General features: G+C 51.0%; 1 protein-coding gene across 1 annotated transcript in view; it reads left to right on the forward strand.

The window, feature by feature from the left end:
- Positions 1 to 20,167, forward strand: part of UMODL1 (uromodulin like 1) — an 81,901-nt gene that overhangs the window by 47,737 nt on the left and 13,997 nt on the right. Inside the window, exons 11-17 of the mRNA XM_052645717.1 lie at positions 1,756 to 1,992; positions 2,122 to 2,337; positions 3,452 to 3,709; positions 5,549 to 5,661; positions 9,324 to 9,537; positions 11,137 to 11,274; positions 13,299 to 13,618. Coding sequence (XP_052501677.1) covers positions 1,756 to 1,992; positions 2,122 to 2,337; positions 3,452 to 3,709; positions 5,549 to 5,661; positions 9,324 to 9,537; positions 11,137 to 11,274; positions 13,299 to 13,618 — 1,496 coding nt within the window. The remainder of the gene's footprint in view (positions 1 to 1,755; positions 1,993 to 2,121; positions 2,338 to 3,451; positions 3,710 to 5,548; positions 5,662 to 9,323; positions 9,538 to 11,136; positions 11,275 to 13,298; positions 13,619 to 20,167) is intronic.

Here is a 20,167-nt window from a genome sequence, read left to right on the forward strand (position 1 = left end):
CTTTTCTTCCAAGGAGTGTCTGTTCATTTCAAGGCTGCAGTCACCATGTGCAGTGATTTTGGAGCCCAGAAAAATAAAGTCTGACGCTGTTTCCACCGTTTCCCCATCTATTTCCCATGAAGTGATGGGACCGAATGCCATGATCTTCGTTTTCTGAATGTTGAGCTTTAAGCCAACTTTTTCACTCTCCTCTTTCACTTTCATCAAGAGGCTTTTTAGCTCCTCTTCACTTTCTGCCCTAAGGGTGGTGTCATCTACATATCTGAGGTTATTGATATTTCTCCCGGCAATCTTGATTCCAGCTTGTGCTTCTTCCAGCCCAGCGTTTCTCATGATGTACTCTGCATAGAAGTTAAATAAGCAGGGTGACAGTATACAGCCTTGACGTACTCCTTTTCCTATTTGGAACCAGTCTGTTGTTCCATGTCCAGTTCCAACTGTTGCTTCCTGACCTGCATACAGATTTCTCAAGAGGCAGGTTAGGTGGTCTGGTATTCCCATCTCTTTCAGAATTTTCCACAGTTTAAATATCAATTATGAACCTAGTCTTTACACCAAGGCAGTTTTCAGAAAATTTATTCATTTATTTTTGGCTGTGCTGGGTCTCTGCTGCCGTGCACACTGTTTGCAGTACACAAGCTCCTCATTGTTTGGCTTCTCTTGTTTCAGAGCATGGGTTCTAGGGCACTCAGGCCTCAGTAGTTTCAGCCGTCTGGGCTCTAGAGCACTGGCTCAGCAGTGTTGGTGCACGGGCTCAGTTGCTCTGTGGCACATGGGAACTTTCCGGATCAGGGATCGAACTTGTATCTCTTGCACTGGCAGGCGGATTCTTTTCCACTGAGTCACCAGGGAAGCCCCTGGACCAATACAGTTTTAAAGTATGATTTTAAATTATTAATTTTTTGAATGAAAAGGCCTGAGAAGGTCCTGATGAAACCCCTGGAGGGAGAGGATGACCCCTTCCTGGGTGGCCCAGATCTTGAGAGGGGTAGGAGCCCAGGTAAGCATGGAGAAGGCCTTGAGGTGAGGCCTCTGAGCCCCATTCTAGGCACATCTTGGCCCCAAGATTCTGGGGATAGGGTGCAGTTCTGACCAGCTGGTTGGGGATACCTGGAGTGCTGAGCCAAGCCGCAGGAGGAGGTCATGTACAGATTCGCAGTGCTGTGATTGACTAGCAATGTCTGCTTTCCGGGCAGGTGGGCAGTGGAGATGCTCAGCCACCTGTCTGCTCTGCCATCCCTGCTAAAGCCTTCTGGCTGGAAGCAGCAGCAGAGAATTTTTCCCTAGGGAACAAGCCTCTAGTCCTTACGTACTGTGTATACTGTCCTGCTTCTTGAGAACCACACAGTCACTCCCCCCTATCCTTTTCCTTACACGTGTAATGCCCAGCAGGCTGGTAAGAGTGACCAGCACCAACCCCCACACTGAGCACACATTTGGGGGAAACTGTCCAAGTTTCTTAAGGGTCAGATGCACCCATCTGAGGCCTGCAGGAACCAAGCCCTGCATTTCTGTTCTAGTTCTGCAGTCACTGGGTGGACCCCTTACTCACGGTAGGGGCATCCTCACTTGTCAAATGAAGCAGCCCCCTGGCCTTTAAAGAGAGCTCTTAGGAAACCAAAACCATGGGTCCTGTTAAACACTCTGAATCACCCACTGGGACAGCCTGTGTCCCCCTTGAGTTCCCCTGAGGGGTGGGTGTGCTTGGTCAGGGTAGACCAGATGCCCTGTCTGAGCCTGGCTGTGTCTTGGCAGGTGACATGGAGAGTCCCACGGATGTGCCGTCTCCAGTGTCAGAGGTCACAGCCTCAGTTCCCAGCACAGAAACAACATCCTTCAGTCTGGAGACCCCTGCCTTGTCCACCGGCCCTGGACACCTATGGAGCACCCCTGCAGCAGGCCAGGCCTGGACCCTAGGGCTCCCACCCAGGAGAGGAGTCAGCAGCTTGGGCAGCCACAGTGGTAACAGCACTGGGCACGGCATGGAGAAGGCCAGCATGGCCCCAGGCCTGGGGACCAGCCAGTGGACGGCCAGCAGGGTGGCCTTCTCCCCCAGGGTTCCTGGGCCAACCCACAGCTCCTCTCTTGGGGCCACGGACAGTCTGCCAGATGCCCCTGGACAGTCACCCCCTAACTCTACTGTGGAGCTGCCCTTCTGGCCCACTCCTGCCCCGGATCCCACAGCCCACATCGAGTGGCACTCCAGCTTCCCCGTGAGGGACACACCCCCAGCACCTCTGGATCCCACGTGGGCGCAGAACTTGGACCCCGGGCCCTTCAGCTCCCCAGACCAGCCCTTGGCCCCCACGCCTGCATCTCTGAAGACCCCGGCCTGTGGTGAGTGGCACGGAGAGTGTGTCCTGGGGCTGTGTGGAGCCATGTGGTGTGTGAGCTCCCGTAAGCAAAGGCTCACACAGTCCAGGGCCATCAGCAGCACCGGGCGGGCCCTCATTGTATGCTGTGTAGACCCACTGCAGCACACCCAGTCCCCGAGAGGCCAGCTCCCAGTCTAGTTAGGGTGAGAAGTTGGTGTCCCCTCTTTCTCTCCAGCCCTGTCCTCCCCTTCCTGCTTCCCTGTTGGCCAACAGCAGGAGCAGGAAATCGAGCAGTTGTCACATGAAGGGCCCTGAGCACGGGGGCACTTCCCCCCAGTAGTGTTGGGCCCCAGCCTTTCTGCACCTCTCCAACAGTACTGCACCCCTCATCCAGGTACAGACCCCAGCAGTGCTGCACCCTCAAGCCTGCTGCAGTCCCAGCAGTTCTGTATTCCTCCCGCCACCCGCAGCCACACTGCCCCCAGCAGCTCCACATCACCCACTACCTGCGGAGGTTTGGCCATCATCAATAGTCCAGGGTGATACCCCAGGAGCCAGGTGGCCACTCTGAGAAGGAAACAGGCCTGGCGATGCGGCTCCCATGGAAGGAGATAGCCCTGGCACCCTTGTGTGAGTTCCCTGAGCCAGTCTGACCCTGGGCTGCGTCCACGTGGAACCCACTGTCAGCTGTGGCTCCACTGATGCATGTCTGCTGCCCAAGGCTGGATTCCAGACTAAACTCTTGAGCCTGCATAAACAGCCCCAAGTCACCTGCAGGAATGGTGTGTGACCAGCAATGGCCACCTGGCTGATTCCTTGAGAAGTCTGCCTGGGGGTTGAGGAGGGGGACCCCTGGAGGAGCCGCCCAGAACCCCCTCAAGAAAACTTTGTTTCTGGAGGTCCTGGGACCTCAAGGTGGCCACAGAGCCAACTTGAGGGCAGGGAAGCCATGCCCAGGAGCCCAGGGCTCAGGGGGCAATCCAGCGACCCTGCACCCAAGCGTGCAGCTGGCGGCAAGTGAACTTGGCGTCCCCTGAGGATGCTTGTGTCCCCGCATGGTGGGGTGAAGCTATCCTTCCTGTTACTGGGAACATTGGATTGATTTTAATCAGGGGCATTTATATTCCATTTCTCAGCTCCCGTCCCTATCGGAAGGGTCACTGTCTCCAATGTGACCAGCACGGGCTTTCATGTGGCCTGGGTGGCGGATCCCACCCTGCGCCCCACTTTCCAGCTCAGCCTGGTTTCTGCTCGGAGCTCCATCGTGCACCTGCAGACCCAGAAAGCAAGCCTGATGGTGTCAGGCCTGGAGCCCGGCGTCCTGTACCTGGTGGAGATCGTGGCCAGAGCATGTGGGCGAGAAAGTGCCAAAGCCCAGCTGAAAGTGAGGACAGGTAAGAGGCTCTAGAAACAATGTCACCATGGGTTCTTAAAGGGAGGAGAAAAAGTAGGAAAGAAGTTTTCAATGGGTGAAGGCTTAAAACAGCTGCATTTATGTATGATGTTGGCTTTCCATTCTTCTCAGTACATGAACACCTGGCTCGCTTCTTCCTCAGCTGGGGTTCAAAGGCCATATGTGAGGGGGCTTATTTCAGGGACAGATGAATGAATGAGTGAAGTCACTCAGTCACGTCCAACTCTTTGGGACCCCATGGACTGTGGCTCCTCTGTCCATGGAATTCTCCTGGCAAGGATACTGGAATGGGTTGCCATTTCCTTCTCCAGGGGATCTTCCCAACCCAGGAATCAAACCCAGGTTTCATTCACTGCAGGCAGACTGTGTACCATCTGAGCCACCAAGGAAGCCCCGTTTCAGGGACAGGGCTGCTTTGCACGATGTCCAGACTCTGCAGAGGCTGCAGGCCCTCGATCACCTGTGTCCTCATGGGTACGCGGCAGGGAAATGGATACCATGCTGTGCTGGGTGCTCAGTTGTGTCCGACTCTGCGGCTCCGTGGACTGTAGCCCACCAGGCTCGTCTGTCTATGGGATTTTCCAGGCAAGAACACTGGAGTGGGTAGTCATGCCCTTCTCCAGGGGACCTTCCTGGCCCAGGGTCTCTTTCATTTCCTGCATCAGCAGACAGGTTCTTCACCCACTAGAGCTATTGCGGCACTTGTGCAGTGCTGGTTATGCGATTTCTCTGACCTCTCTCACTCCTAGTGGACATGGCCTTCAGGAAAGATGATGATGGATAGATCTGTGAGTGTGCCCCACCCTGAGCCTAGGGCTGCAGAGTAAAAGAGAGGGGAGTAGAATTAGGCAAGTCAAATGTATTAACAGACTCTGATAAGGTGGAGCTGATTTTTTTTTTTTTGGTGGGGGTGGGGGCAGGGTCTTCGTTGTGGTGCTCATGTTCTGTACAAGTTTGTGGGAGCTTGTGGCTCATGAGGGCGTCTCAAGTTGCAGAGTGTGGGCTCAGTAGGTACAGCATGCCTGTTAGTTGCCCCAAGGCATGTGAGATCTTAGTTCCCTGACCAGGGATCAAACCTGAGTCCCCTGTGTTAGAAGAAGGATTCATAACCACTAACACAAACCTGTGTTAGTCCCCTGTGTAAGAGGGAGGATTCTTAACCACTGGACCACCAGGGCAATCCCAAGGTGAAGGTGATTCTTGTCGATAGGTATATATTCCGACAATATTCCTCCTTTCTCCTCATTAGCATTTGTCATCCACATATTTTCTTGAATATCTAACTTGCCTGAGCAGCCAAGGGCAGCCCTGGTGTTGCAGATTAGTTATCAAATCTTGGGCAGCCATCCAAGAATTGGTAACAGTCATCTCCAAGGTGGGACATCTTGGGTGATACCTAAGATGTCCCATTAGGGTGCAGTCAGAAATGTCTAGAATTTTGCTTATATGCTTTAAAGCAGGACTTCACTGTGGACTGGGATATAGAAAGGAGGTGGTGGGTGAGGGTGCCAAGTGCAAGTTCTCGGTGAGCTGGAGGAGGGGAGGTCACTGCTGGCGGGACGAGTCCAAGGTGCAAGGGCTGATCTGGTTCTGTGGCTCCAGAAAGGCGTCTGCCTGTTTCCAGGCTTTGTCCCACTGTCCTCTGGACCCAAGGGGCTGTATCTATACATACCGGGTGCTGTTCCTTCTTTACAGAGTGCAAACCAGCCTCCCTTTGATGTTCTTCCTGACTGATGTGAAAATACTACTATTAAGACAGAGATGATAACCTGTTATCTGACACTTACCATGGCAAACATGTTTATTCTCCACCCTGCAGCGGCTCAGAAGCTCAGTGGGAAAGTCAGAATAGTGAACGTCAGGTATTTAGAATCCTTCAGCAACACCAGCAGTGAGCAGTCCCAGGCCTTCCTAGAGCTCTTCTTGAGGACGGTAAGTTGGTGGAATTGGTCCTTATTTTCTCCTGGGATGTGAAAGAGGGAGGTGGTAGCATCCTGAACAGCCAATGGGGATTCAGGCTTGACTGAGGAGGGCCACAGACTCCTCAGTTTCTGGAGAAAGCTGGGGCATCCAGCTCTGCTGAAGGGCCCGTGTGTTCCGATCTGTCATTAAATAGACACACCAGCTGGTGAGGGACACATCTTTTCCTCTGCTTCACGTTGTTTTCAGTTCAGTCTCTATTGATGTGGGACCCTGTGGAGAAGAAAGCCTCCCCTGTGCCTTAAAAAGGAAAAGCATTTACAAATTGAGATCTATTTCACGCACCGTAAAACTCACTCTTTTAAAGTGTGGGATTCAGCGATTTAGACAGTTTGCAAAATTGTACAACCATCACCACCATCTAATTCCAGAACGTTTTCATCCTCTGAGAAAGAAACCAGTTTAGCTCTTCATCTCCCCTTCTCTCTGCCCCTGGGACCAGATGTGTGCTTTCCGTCTCTATGGATTTGCCTGTTCTGGATATTTCACAGAAATGGAATCATACAATACATGACTTTTGTGTCTGGCTTATTTTACTGGGTATAATATCTTCAAGGTTCATCCCTGTTGTACCAATATCAGAACGTCATTCCTTTTTATGGCCGGGTAATAGTCCTCTGTAAAGACAGACTACGTTCTGTTTATCCATCATCCACTGATGAACATTTGGGCTGCTTCCGCTTTTTGGCTTTTGGGAATAATGCTGCTGTGATTCCAGCCTTAAAAAATTCCTTTTCCTTCTCTTTCTTGCAGTGCAGTCTGCAACCCCTTTGGCATTTTTTCACCCCAAAGAATGTATATTGTTAGAATTTATTTAGAGTAGCAATATGTTCTTTTTGCTGGTGGTTAGGCTACCCTTTGAATAAAGAATGCACTAGTTGAGGCCTTGTTTGCATAGAGCAGGAGTCCCCACCCTCCAGGATCTAATGCCTGGAGATCTGAGATGGAGCTGGAGTAGTAATAAATAGAGATAGCAAGCACAGTAAATGTAATGTGCCTGAATCATCCCAAGCCGTCTCCCCTGGGTCTGTGGAACATTTGTCTCCCACAAAACCGGTCCCTGGTGCCAAAAAGGTTGGAGACCACTGACATAGAGGACATCTGAGATATTTTAGCTTTTCCTTGCTCTGGGAGTTAAAGACGCAGAACTGAGAGAGCTCGGCAGCGCCACCTATTGGTGGAGTCATAGCAGGACGAAGCCTCAGCGATGCTGGTGGCTGCAATGCTGGTGGCTCTGCAATGGTTGGTGATTCTTTCCAACCCCATCAGCGTTACTGATAAAATAGGCATACTGCCTCCAGGAACCGTCCCACTGGTGATCTTTGGGGTCTGGGATCCTGCTTTATTTATCTTGAGGTTCCCAGCTCCTGGCCCAGTGTGTGGATGGATTCAAGAGCTGTTGATGGTCTGATTCACGTGTGTATCACCAGCTTCCTTGGGTTAAACGATAGTTGCACATCACGAGTTGGACCATATAGAAGGCTGAGAGCCAAAGAGTTGATGCTTTCAAATTGTGGTGCTGGAGAAGACTCTTGAGGGTCCCTTGGACTGCAAGGAGATCAAACCAGTCAATCTTAAACGATATCAACCCTGAATATTCCTTGGAGGACTGCTGCTGAAGCTGAAGCTCTACTACTTTAGCCACCTGATGCAAAGAGTCAACTCATTGGAAAAGACCCTGATGCTGGAAAGGATTGAAGGCAAAAGGAGAAGAAAACGGCAGAGGATGTTGAGATAGCATCACTGACTCGACAGACACGAATTTGAACAAACTCCAGGAGATAGTGAAGGATGGGGGAGCCTGGTGTGCCCTAGTCCATGGGGTTGCAGAGTCAGAGACAACTTAGTGACTGAAAACGGACTGTAGCCCGGCCACCAGGCTCCTCCGCCCATGGGATTCTCCCAGCAAGCATACTGGCGTGGGTTGGCATGCCCTCCTGCAGGGGATCTTGCTGAACCAGGAATTGAGCCTGTGTCTCCTGCATTGGCAGGCGGATTCTTTACCACTGAGCCACCTGGGAGGCCCCTAACGACAACACATATCACATTAAGCAACAGTCACTGAGATCAGATCACACAGCTCTAGTGGCCTCACGAGACAGCTTCATTACCACTCAAGTTCCTTGATTAACCTTTCTTTTTAAAAGCATTTCATATTTTTGCCTATTTGGGGGGACAGTTTGCTATCTGGAATTTCTGGATAGCAAATAACTGTGCAACTTAACACCTACATAGGACATTAGGACACATTTTGGGATGTCGTGGGATAATGTGTTGCTTTCTCCTTTGTCACTTCCTAGCAAAGGGCTTGGAGCTTTGCTTTGAGACTGGCTTGTAATGCAGACAAGAGTGACTTTAACCCAAGGCTCTGACAGAGCCGTCTCTGGAAATCCCAGAGAGAAAGAAAGAGAGACAGAGAGAAGACCAGCTCTTTCAGTGACAATGGTGGCAGCCACGTGACTGCAGGCGGCTTTGGGGTCTCCTGAGCATCCACAGTCTCTCGTGGGTGATATGCTCACACTGGCTGTCCCAAGGCTGGGAATCCACAAGGCTGTGCCTGAACCTCATGCAGTTTAGACGCAGATGGGGTATTCTTATGAGGGCAAACCATGGAGGTGGGCTTTTCCATGGCAGATTTGCACTATATGGACCACTCGAAGCTCATCATAGGATGGGGGTAGTTTTCTAGGCATTTAGGCCATGATAGGTTAGAATGGAATAATATGGTTATTATTACATACAGAGTTCTGTCCAAACTGATAGAATAATAAGCAAAGCTTATAAGGGCAGGGCTCTTGAGAGTCCCTTGGACAGTAAGGAGATCCAATTAGTCAATCCTAAAGGAAATCAGTCCTGAATCTTCATTGGAAGGACCGATGATGAAGCTCCAATACTTAGGTCACCTGATGCTAAGAGCTGCCTCACTGGAAAAGAACCTGATGCTGGGAAAGATTGAAAGCAGGAGGAGAAGGGGACGACAGAGGATGAGATGGTTGGATGGTCTCACGAACTCAATGGACATGAGTTTGAGTAAGCTCCAGAAGATAGTGAAGGACAGGGAAGCCTGGTGTGCTGCAGTCCATGGGGTCATGAACAGTCGGACACGACTGAGCAAGTGAACAGCAACAATAGCTGGGATGCTCAAGGGAAGCGGTCTTTGGGAAGGCAGGCAGCGAAAAAGAAAGGGGAATGTCTTGCAGCGTGAGAATCACAAGGACTCTTCTGGAGCAAACCAAGCAGGGGACGTGGGGTCCCTCCCTTTGACCACTTGTTCAGCCGTCCCCCACCCCCACGGCTCTGAGCCAAGAGTGATCAGCAGATCCTAACTGCCCTCGTGAGCCCCCTACCAGGTTACAAGCCCCATAGGGTGGGGCTTTGGCACTCAGCCCCGTGTTGACCGGCTGGTCGGTGGGAAGGACAGGGCTCATCGTCTCAGACTCCACTGGTATTTGTGCTGGGCCTGGGGACCAGGCCAGAGCTGACCCGTGGCTTTGACGCCTTTCCCAAGGCCAGCCATGCTGCTGGCCACAGTCCCCAGAGGAACCACTTTAGAACAAGTACCCTGTCTCCTCTCTCAGCGGGCAGCTCTTCTCACCAGCCCTGTTTCTCTGAAGGTGCGGAGTTCCTTGCCAGCCTTCATGCTTCAGCGCCTGGACACAGGCGGGGTGCGCATAGAAGTGACTCGCATCTCCAACGGCAGCGTCGTGGTGGAGTTCACCTTGCTGGCCACCACAGACATGGATGTCCGGGAGGTGTCTGCTGCATTCCTGGCCGCCTTTCAGAACACCTCTCTGCTGGAGGTGGCCAGGGGCGACACCCTCATAGGGGGTAAGTGAAGGCCAGGCCCGACGGAGACTTACTCTCCAAAGGACGCAGTGAAATCCCCCCACTGGCTTCATTTCTGAAAGATGGGCCTCCTCGTAAGGGCTTCCCTGCATGGGATGAAAGTGGAAACCTGTAGGACCCTTGTCTCTCTTATTGGTACTATGGTTGTTTTGAAAAGGTGTAAGGGCTGAAAACATCTTCTGGTGAACCTGCCAGGGTGCCCAGGGACACTGCCTCCCTTCTGCACCCCGCTCCTTCCTCCTCTGCTGCTCTTCAGTGGGCTGGACAGAGGGCAGACAGGCCCCTCTCTGCAGCCAGACTTCCTCCCCAGCACAGTTGCCAAGGAGATCCTAGGAAGAATAACTGAAGACAAAAGCAGGGAGTAAAGGCCGTTTAGAGTCTCTTCTCATATTGTATTGATCAGCTCAAGCTGTCGTTAAAAAAAAAAAAAAAGAAAAACCATGGATGGAGTGACTTAAACAACCGACATTTATTGTCTCACAATTCTAGACACTGGATGCCAGCTGATTTTGGTGAGGGCCCTCTCCTGACGTGTAGGGGCCACCCTGCGGCTGTGTCCTTGAGTGGCCTTTCCTCTCTGTGTGTGGAGAGAGGGCTCTGGTGTCTCTTATATAAGGCCATCAGTCCTAATCAGATCAGCGCCCCTCTCTTATGATCTCAGCTAACCTTAATTATCTTCTGAAGGGCCCATCTCGAATTGCAGTCCTACTGGGTGTCAAGGCTTCAACATATAGATTTTGAGGGCACACAATTCCATCCTTAGCACATATCAGGCCCAAGAATACACGATAAAAGGCTTAGAGTTACATGTATGGGTAAAATCAAAGACCATGTAGATGAATATTTTTCTGATTTTTGGAATGAGAAGGGTTAAGCCTATGCAGAAAAAGACTGGAATAGCTACCTCTACAAAAAATTCAAGCTCTCATATCAAACAAAATAGTCACCACCATTGTAAAACAAGCAACAGACCAAAAAATAGTTTCAACAATCTGGTGAAGAGTTATATCCCAAATATAGAGTGATCACTTGCATTGGTAAGAAAATACTAAACGCAATAGACACAGGTACAAAAGACCCAAATAGACAGTATGTGAAAGATGAAACACCAAGATGGAAGGCTTTGCCAAGCCCTTTGAGTTTTTATCCATTTTTTTAGTAAAGCTGCACTATTGCTGGTAAGATGAGTAACTGAGTGTCGAGATGAGAGCGGGTGGGTGGTGGGGTCCCTCTGCCTGAGACCAGGGTGGCGGTGGGGTCCTCCTTGTCCCCTGGTCTCTAGGGAGCTGACGGGATGCTGCTGTGCCCCTCCCCACCCCAGCATCCCCGGGTCCAGGAATCCTCCTTCCAGAACAATCTTAGCAGACTGTCTGCCACCTGCTCCCACCCCATCCCCCGTAGAAATTCAAGGAGCCACCCTGCTCTTGAGCCCTCCAGAACTGGTCATCTTTGCTGTCACTTGATAATTTTAATTTTACTCCCCAAGATGCACCTTTCCCATCAAGCTGCTGTGAACCACGGCGCAGCCGCGATTCTCAGGTCCCCAAGAGGGTTTCCCGTCTTGCTTTCCGCATGCTGCAGATTTTGATGAGTGTGCAAGCCGAGAGGATGACTGTGCCCCGGGCTCTGCCTGCCGCAACACGCTGGGCTCCTTCACCTGCAGCTGCGAGGGAGGCGCCCCTGACCTCCTAGTGGAATTTTCTGGAAGACCCTGCGAAGGTAATATTATCAGGATCCTTTGTCTGGAATACCATCAGATAGTCTGTTCTTTTAAGGACGCTCATCCCCAAAGTGCGTCTTTTCTAAATAAGGTCAACATATTTGTAAGTCCTGGGCAAGTTTCCGGAGTGTGTGTGTGCATGTGTGTGCCACACATGTGCATGTGTAGATACATATGTGTGTACTTGTGCATGGGTGTGCCTGTGTGTGCACGTGTATATGTTCTGGTACCTCCCCATCCTTCCACACTCCTCCAGCCTTCTGGAGGCACCTCATCTCCTAAGTGCTTCTTCTGATGCCCGTGATGAGAAAACACACACAACCACTCAGGTGTGTCCTCTCAAATGCTAAAAGATGATCTTTCAAAACCCAAGTCTGTGTGACAAACGTCGCACGGAAATCTTTCCGCTCAGCCCCACTGTCCATGCAGCGCTTCTTCCACTAAATGGGACCTTTGTGGGTTCACTGTTGACCCTGAGATGACCCCTGCCCTCTAGGGATCTGTGGTCAAATGGAGGAGACAGACGTTTATAGGAGTGAACACGATGCCTCAGGGGATGCGAGATGTGGGCTACCTGAGGTAGAAGCAGGAGGCCCAGAGGACACTAAGTTGCTTCAGTCCCATGGGTGTGGTCAGGGTGTGGTCAGGAAAGAGGTGTCTTAGCACCAGTCTTAAAGGATGGCTCAGTTGTCTGGGAGAAGGCAATGGCACCCCACTCCAGTACTCTTGCCTGGAAAATCCCATGGACGGAGGAGCCTGGTAGGCTGCAGTCCATGGGGTCGCTTGGAGTCTGAAACCACTGAGCGACTTCACTTTCACTTTTCACTTTCATGCATTGGAGAAGGAAATGGCAACCCACTCCAGTGTTCTTGCCTGGAGAATCCCAGGGACGGGGGAGCCTGGTGGGCTGCTGTCTATGGGGTCGCACAGAGTCGGACACGAGTGAAGCGACTTAGCAGCAGCAGCAGCAGTCGTCATCTGGTAGAGGGGGCTGCTGCGGGGCGGGGTGTGGTGGTGGGTGCAGCAGTGAGAACAGAGCTGTTGAGGGTGGGCAGGGTCCAGGCACACCACCTGGGCTGGCTGCAGCTAGTGCCTGCAGGAGGTGTGTGGGAGAGCCGGAGCAGGCTGCTCAGCAAGGCCAGATGCAGCCAGCTGAGAAGGCTGTGAGCACTGGGAACAGGGATTTGGGCTGCTGCCTGGGGCCAGGCAGCTGGTGAGCACCTCGAGATGGATGGGTTGAGGGGCAGGTTGTGGAGCTGGGCTGTGGCAGAGGCCCCGGGAGGGCTGGGCATGTCCTGGGTCTGCCCTCAGAGGATGGGGGATGTTCTTACAGAGCCTTGTGCTCTCCCAGAGGTTGAAACTGAGTGTGCTTCGAGGGGAGCGGGAAGCTGAGCAGGAGTGAGGAATCTGAGGATCCAGAGTAAACTTCATTAACCTGTTTTACTTACTTATTTACTTTATTTTTGGCTGCTGGGTCTTTGGTGCTGCGCGTGGGTTTCTATAGTTACAGCGAGCAGGGGCTACTCTCTAGTTGAGGCACAAGGTCTTAGTTGCTCTGTGGCATGCGGGATCTTCCCTGCACCAGGGATCGAACCTGTGTCCCCTGCATTGGCAGACAGATTCTTAACCACTGGACCACCATAAAAGTCTTTCATAACCCATTTTACAGAGAAGACTCAGGGGCCCCCGGGGGTGATGGCTGGTCCCAAGTCCATGGGCTCATCACACGCCCAACATCAGCCTGGGAGGGCAGAGGGCCCTACAGTTCCACGGCCATGGCGGCAAAAGTGAGCCAGGGCATGCCCAGCTGCATGGGCTGGTGGGAACAGGCAACACGTGTGTGTGTGCAGCCGTGCTGGCATGTGTAGCCTCATCATGCGTGGCTGCAGGGTGTGAGTGCTTCCCATCTGCTGTCCACCTTCTGCCCACAGCCTCCCGCCCTGTGCCACCCCGCTGGCCAGGCTCCCGTGGCTGACCCTAAACACAGACCCACTCTATGCTCCTGTCTCCTCCTGTCTTACAGGTGACTCTCCTGGCAACACAACCCAGGCCCCTGGCCCAGAACAGCCCCCAACCCCAACGGCAGCTGAAGCTGCCTCTGTGCAAGGTGCCCACCCTGCCGCCCAGGGCCTCTCCCCACGGCTGAACCTGACTGGGGCGGTCAGGGTGCTCTGTGAGATCGAGAAGGTGGCTATTGTCATCCAGAGGCGCTTTCTGCAGCAGGAGGGCATCCCCGAGTCCTCACTCTACCTGGGGCAGCCGTCCTGCAACATCAGCGACCGAAACAGCACACACGTGACCCTGGCAGCCGCGTGGAGCGAGTGCGGGACCGCCCTGCAGAGCGTGAGGCTGGGGAGAAGGCTCCGGGCATCTGATCTCGGGGTGGGGAGGGTCAGCGTCTGGCCTGGGGGACTGGGAAGACGCTGCACTCCGGAGTCTCTGACTCTGAGTGCAGAACAGAGCCAGGGGTTAGAACAGGGTGGAGTTCTCATCAGGCAATAGGTGTGAAGTCAGCGTTCATAAAATCCTCCCGGTGATTTGGATGCACGGGCCAGAAGGATAGGTAGTGAAGGAGAAGAAGGGGGCAGGAAAGCCAGGAGCCTGCGTGTACATGTATGTTCACGTGTGTTTGTGTATGAGAATGTGTCCATGTGCATGTGTGTCAGCGGTTGTGTGTGAAGTGGCAGGAAAGCCAGGAGCCTGTGTGTGCATGTGTGTTCACGTGTGCATGAGTATGAGGAGGTGTCTGTGCACATTGTTTGTGTATGAGAACCTGTCTGTGTGCACGTGTGTTTGTGTATGAGAACGTGTCCATGTGCATGTGTGTCAGCGGTTGTGTGTGAAGTGGCAGGAAAGCCAGGAGCCTGTGTGTGCATGTGTGTTCACGTGTGCATGTGTATGAGGAGGTGTCTGTGTGCATGTGTGTTTGTGTATGAGAACGCGTCCATGTGCACCTGTGTCAGCGATTGTGTGTGAAGTGGCAGGAAAGCTGGGAGCCTGTGTGTGCATGTGTGTTCACATGTACATGTGCATGAGAAGGTGTCTGTGTACATGTGTGTTTGTGTATGAGAACCTGTCTGTGTGCATGTGTGTTTGTGTATGAGAACCTGTCTGTGTGCACGTGTGTTTGTGTATGAGAACGTGTCCATGTGCATGCATGTCAGCGGTTGTGTGTGAAGTGGCAGTAAAGCTGGGAGCCTGTGTGTGCATGTGTGTTCACGTGTGCATGTGTATGAGGAGGTGTCTGTGTACATGTGTGTTTGTGTATGAGAACCTGTCTGTGTGCATGTGTGTTTGTGTATGAGAACCTGTCTGTGTGCACGTGTGTTTGTGTATGAGAACGTGTCCATGTGCATGCATGTCAGCGGTTGTGTGTGAAGTGGCAGTAAAGCTGGGAGCCTGTGTGTGCATGTGTGTTCACGTGTGCATGTATATGAGGAGGTGTCTGTGTGCACGCGTGTTTGTGTATGAGAACATGTCCGTGTGCACCTGTGTCAGCGGTTGTGTGTGAAGTGGCAGGAAAGCTGGGAGCCTGTGTATGCATGTATGTTTGTGTATGACAGTGTGTCAGTGTTCATGTGTGTTGGGGGGGATGTTTGTAAAGAATGTATGAATAATTGTGTGTGTGCGTGCATTGGCGGGGGTTACCTGGCTGGAGGGCCATCCAAAATCATATTTGAGGGTCTTTCCTCTGTGGTGCAGTGTGGGGAGTGGGCTTGTCCTGGCCAGAAGGCATTTACATCTCACGTGCAGAGAGGGGCTCTTGGCCTCCCCCCGCCACCGACTGCTGGGGTGACTCTGGGCCAGCTCCCAGGCCCCCCTCCGCATCTCTGGTTTGCAGCATCCCCATATGGCGGGCTGACGGCTCCAGGTCCTGAGTCTCTGAAGGCTGTCTCTAAGCCACGGTTACACTCCTACTTCCGCCCATCCCCCCGCCCCCCCCACTCCCTACATTTGGCCCCTGAGCACAAGGGCTCTGCTTTCAGGGCCACACCAGGCAGTAGCAATGCATTCTGTGGGTTCAGCCAGCGCCGGGACTCGGGGAGAAGAAGCAGCCCCGAGCAGGTTGTCCTTGGAGAAACATTTGGTCCTGGCATGGAGTGGGGGCCATCACCCAGTAAAGCTAGGTGGGGCCAGCCTAGCACTCAGCCCAGCACCTGGCTTGTGCCCCAGGGTGGGGAGAGGCCTCTGCAGGGAGCCTGTACAAGGAGGCTGAAATGGTCCCAAGGGATGTATGGAGGGGACCATGCCTGTGGCCGAGGACAAGTGCTGGTGGCCGATGAGGGAGACCAGGAATTTACATGATAGAGGGTATCTAAATGGCTCTGGCCAGTGGGAAAGGCTGGGCTCTGGGCGGGAGCGCCGCACCAAGGGGAAGGGTCCCCTTTTGGAGGTAGGCTGGGGAGGGTCTCACAGGGGGTCGGCCATGGCCCTGGGGGAGGGTAGTCCTTATCAGGGAAACTGCTGGATTAACTGCGCTGCTGGGTGGCGAGGGCCCTGAGGGTCTTTGGCTTCATTTCTTAGAACAGGGGTGAGGAGGGTGCTGGGACCTGCTGGCTGGGTATTTAGCTCCCTCATCAGCGCCAGGCTGGGTATTATTAGAAAGAAAGAAAGTGAAGTTGTTCAGTCATGTCTGACTCTTTGCAACCCCACAGACTGTAGCCTACCAGGCTCCTCCGTCATGGAACTTTCCAGGCAAGAGTACTGGAGTGGGTGGCCATTTCCTTCTCCAGGGGATCTTTCTGACCCAGGAATTGAACCCAGGTCTCCTGCATTGCAGACGCTTTACCCTCTGAGCCACTAGGGAAGCCCCTGGGTATTATTATCCATGTGTAATCAATGGGACCCGGAAGCTCACCAAGGTCTAAGGGGTAGGGCAAGGTCGAGGTTGCCTGGCCTCCGAGGACCCTGTAGCCTCTGTGACTCTGCCGCTCCAAGGGTCTCAACGGCACAGGGTGGGACCCCCAGAGGCTCTGGCTGGAGCCCTGGTGAGCTCTCTCATGGGGAGAGGGAGCCTGGGCACAGGCTGGCCTGAGCTTGCTGATGACCCCAAGTCTAGGGCACAGGGAGGCGGCATCTCAGGCTGAAGGGGGCCAGACAGGGGGCCCAGAGACAAGGAGAAGGCTGCAGTTGTCAGCTCTCCTGCTTGCTTGTTTTTCTGAGCTGACAAACACCTGGTTGAGCAATTAAATTCAGTAAGACTCGGAGCGCATTCAGAACAAAAGGAAATGCATGTCTTATGAGTCATATCCAAGCCCTGGAAGCCACAGGAGCTCTTAAGTGTTTTGAAATTTGTCAAAAACTAAGATTCTCCCCAAGGCTTCCTTATACAAATACAGCAGAGTATATGCTGTTAGTGGGTTCTGCCTCTTTTTATTTTTGGTTAAATTTTATTGACTTCCTAGTTTTTAATAAAAGTGAAATTTGGGGTCTCAGTTCTGAGTTTGATTCACTCTATACAGATGATTTAGATCTGGCTAGGAAGAGATAGGGCTTCCTTGGTGTCTCAATGGTAAAGAAGCCGCTTGCCAATGCAGGAGATAGAACACATGTATTTGATCCCTGGGTCAGGAAGATCCTCTGGAGGAGGAAATGGCAACCCACTCCAGTGTTCTTGCCTTGAAAATCCCCTGGACAGAGGAGACTGGCAGGCTACAGTCCACGGCGTCTCAAAGAGTCAGACATGACTGAGTGACCGATCACAGCATAGCACTGGAAGAGACAGAAATGAGCCCACGCCCCAAAGATTTCCTGGAGTTCCGAATCATCTTCATAATTTGTGTAAAATTCGTACAACGACGGAAGGAGACTGCCCAGGTTTTCTGAGGCGGTTTTCAAAGTGAGTCAAGGCACATGACGTCCACCGCTGGGAGGGCACGTGTTCCAGATTCGTTGTCTTTAATAAAGCCCATCCAAGATGTGACTTCCTGGCTTTGTAAAACCAGATGTGCTCCATGAGATTCTGTTAATGAACTGAAAAAACACGGAACTTATAAACATCATGCAGATCATTCAGAAACGTGGAAAGATGAACATGCGTGCGTGCTTCATGGATCAGCTGTGTCTGACTCTTTGTGACCCTATGGGCTGTAGCCCTCAGTCTCCTCTGTCCATGGAATTGGCCAGGCTAGAATACTGGAGTGGGTTGCCATTTCCTTTTCCAGGGGATCTTCCTGACCCAGGGATTGAACCCACATCTACTGTGTCTCCTGCATTGGCAGGAGGATTCTTTACCACAGCTCCACTTGGGAAGCCTGGAGATATGAACACAAGCACTTTATTTTAAAAAGCAATCATAGGAGATAGGTGTAAATTCAAAGATGTTTAAATGTTTTCATTTTGAATCGTTTACTTAAGAACCTGTGTGACTTTGTTCCTAGACGCTAGTGCATCTGGAGTCTCTACCAAGGAAAATGAACCCTAAAAATTATGATGACTTTCACTCTAATTTCAGTGTTTGTATAATAACCTAGAGAGATCAATACTATCCAAGAGTATTGGTTCTCTTTGGAGAACCACTCTTTGGAGAGCCACTCTTTGTTCTCTGTATCTATAACTATTTCTATTTTGTTACATTTGTTCATTTGTTTTGTATTTTAGATTCCACATACAAGGGATAACATACAGTATTTGCCTTTTTCTGTCTGACTTATTTCCTTTAGCATGATACCCTCTAGGTCCATGCATGTTGTTGCAAATGGCGAAATTCCATTCTTTTTTTTTATGGCTCAGAAGTATTCCATTATGTATATCATTGTTCAGTCGTCCTGTCACGACTGACTCTTTGCGATCCCTGTCCCTCTGCCTTCCTGTCCCTCACCATCTCTCAGAGTTTGCCCAAGTTCATGTCCATTGCATCAGTGATGCCATCCAGCCATCTCATCCTCTGATGCCCTCTTCTCCTCCTGCCCTCAATCTTTCCCAGCATCAGGGACTTTTCCAATTAGTTGGTTGTTCGAATCAGGTGATCAAAATACTGCAGGTTCAGCTTCAGCATCAGTCTTTCTAACGAGTTTGGAGGATTGATTTCCTTTAAGGTTGACTGGTTGGGTCTCCTGCTGTCCAGGGGACTCATAGAAGTATTTTCCAGCCCCACAGTTCGAAGGCATCAATTTATTGGCACTCTGCCTTTTTTACAGTCTAGCGCTCACAGTACGTGGCCACTGGGGAGACTATATCCTTGACCATATGGACCTTTGTCAGCAGAGTAATGACTCTGCTTTTCAACACATTATCTGGGTTTGTCATAGCTTTCCTGCTAGGAAGCAATCATCTTCTGATTTCATGGCTGCAGTCCCCATCTGCAGTGATTTTAGAGCCCAAGAAGAGGAAATCTGTCAGTGCTTCCACCTTTTCCCCTTCTATTTGCCATGAAGTGATGGGGCTGGCTGCCATGATCTTAGTTTTTTTTTTAATATTTAGTTTTAGGCCAGCTTTTTCACTCTCCTCCTTCACTTTCATCAAGAGGTTCTTTAGTTCCTCTTTGCTTTCTGCCATTGAAGTGGTATCATCTGCATATCTGAGGTTGTTGATGTTTCTCCTGCCTATCTTGATTCCAGCTTATAATTCATCCAGCCCAGCGTTTCTCATGATGTGCTCAGCATATAGATTAAATAAACAGGGTGACAACAGACAGCACTGTGGTATTCCTTTCTCAATCCTGAACCAGTCAGTTGTTCCATACAAGGCTCTAACTGTTGCTTTTTGACCCATATACAGGTTTATCAGAAGACAGCTAAGATGGTATGGTATTTCCATCTCTTTAAGAGCTTTCCACAGTTTGTTATGATCCACAAAGTCAAAGGCTTTAGTGTAGTTGATGAAACAGAGGTAGATGTTTTTCTGGAATTCCCTTGCTTTCTCTATGATCCAGCGAAAGTTGGCAATTCAATCTTTGGTTCCTCTGCCTTTTTTAAAACTCATTTGTACACCTTGAAGTACTTCCCTGGTAGCTCAGATGGTAAAGCGTCTGCCTACAAAGCAGGAGACCTGGGTTCAATCCCTGAGTTGGGAAGATCCCCTGCAGAAGGAAATGGCAACCCACTTCAGTATTCTTGCCTGGAGAAATCCATGGACCGAGGAGCCTGGTAGGCTTCAGTCCATGGGATCACAAACAGTCGGACACGACTGAGCGACTTCACTCACTCACTCAAAGTACTTGATTCACATAATGCTGAAGACTAGCATGCAAGTTCGTAGGCACAACCTTATTAGCATGGGAGATGAATGCAATTGTCTAATGCTCAGCGCATTCTTTAGCACTACCCTTCTTGGGAATTGGGCTGAGGATTGACATTTTCCAGTCCTGTGGCCACTACTACTGGGTCTTCCAGATTTGCTGACTTATTGAGTGTAACATTTTGATAGCATCATCTTTTAGGGTTATTCAGGTCCTGTGCGCATTTTTAAATTGGGTTTGTTTTTTTGATGTTGAGTTGTGTGAGTTCTTTTTATGTCTTAGATATTAACCCTTTATCAGATATGTGGTGGGTTAATTGCTAAGTTTTGTCTGAATCTTGCAATCCCACGGACTGCAGCCCACCAGATTCCTCTGTCCATGGGATTTTCCAGGCAAGAATACTGGAATATGTTTCCATTTCCTTCTCCAGGGGATCTTCCTAACCCAGGATTTGAACTTGAGTCTCCTGCATTACGGGTGGATTCTTTGCCAACTGAGCCACCATGTGTCCTTTGCAAATATCTTCTCTCATTCAGTAGGTTGCCTGGTTTTGTTGATACTTTTGTTCATTATGTAAGTTTTTAGTTTATGTAGTCCTATTTGTTTACTGTTGCTTTTGTTTCCGTTTCCTGAGAAGACATATCAAAAAATACTAATAAGACTGATTTCAAAGAGCATATTGCCTATGTTTTCTTCCACACGTTTTATGGTTT

This window comes from Budorcas taxicolor, chromosome 1 (genome assembly GCF_023091745.1).
Source record: "Budorcas taxicolor isolate Tak-1 chromosome 1, Takin1.1, whole genome shotgun sequence".
In the NCBI taxonomy this organism is placed as follows: Eukaryota; Metazoa; Chordata; class Mammalia; order Artiodactyla; family Bovidae; genus Budorcas; species Budorcas taxicolor.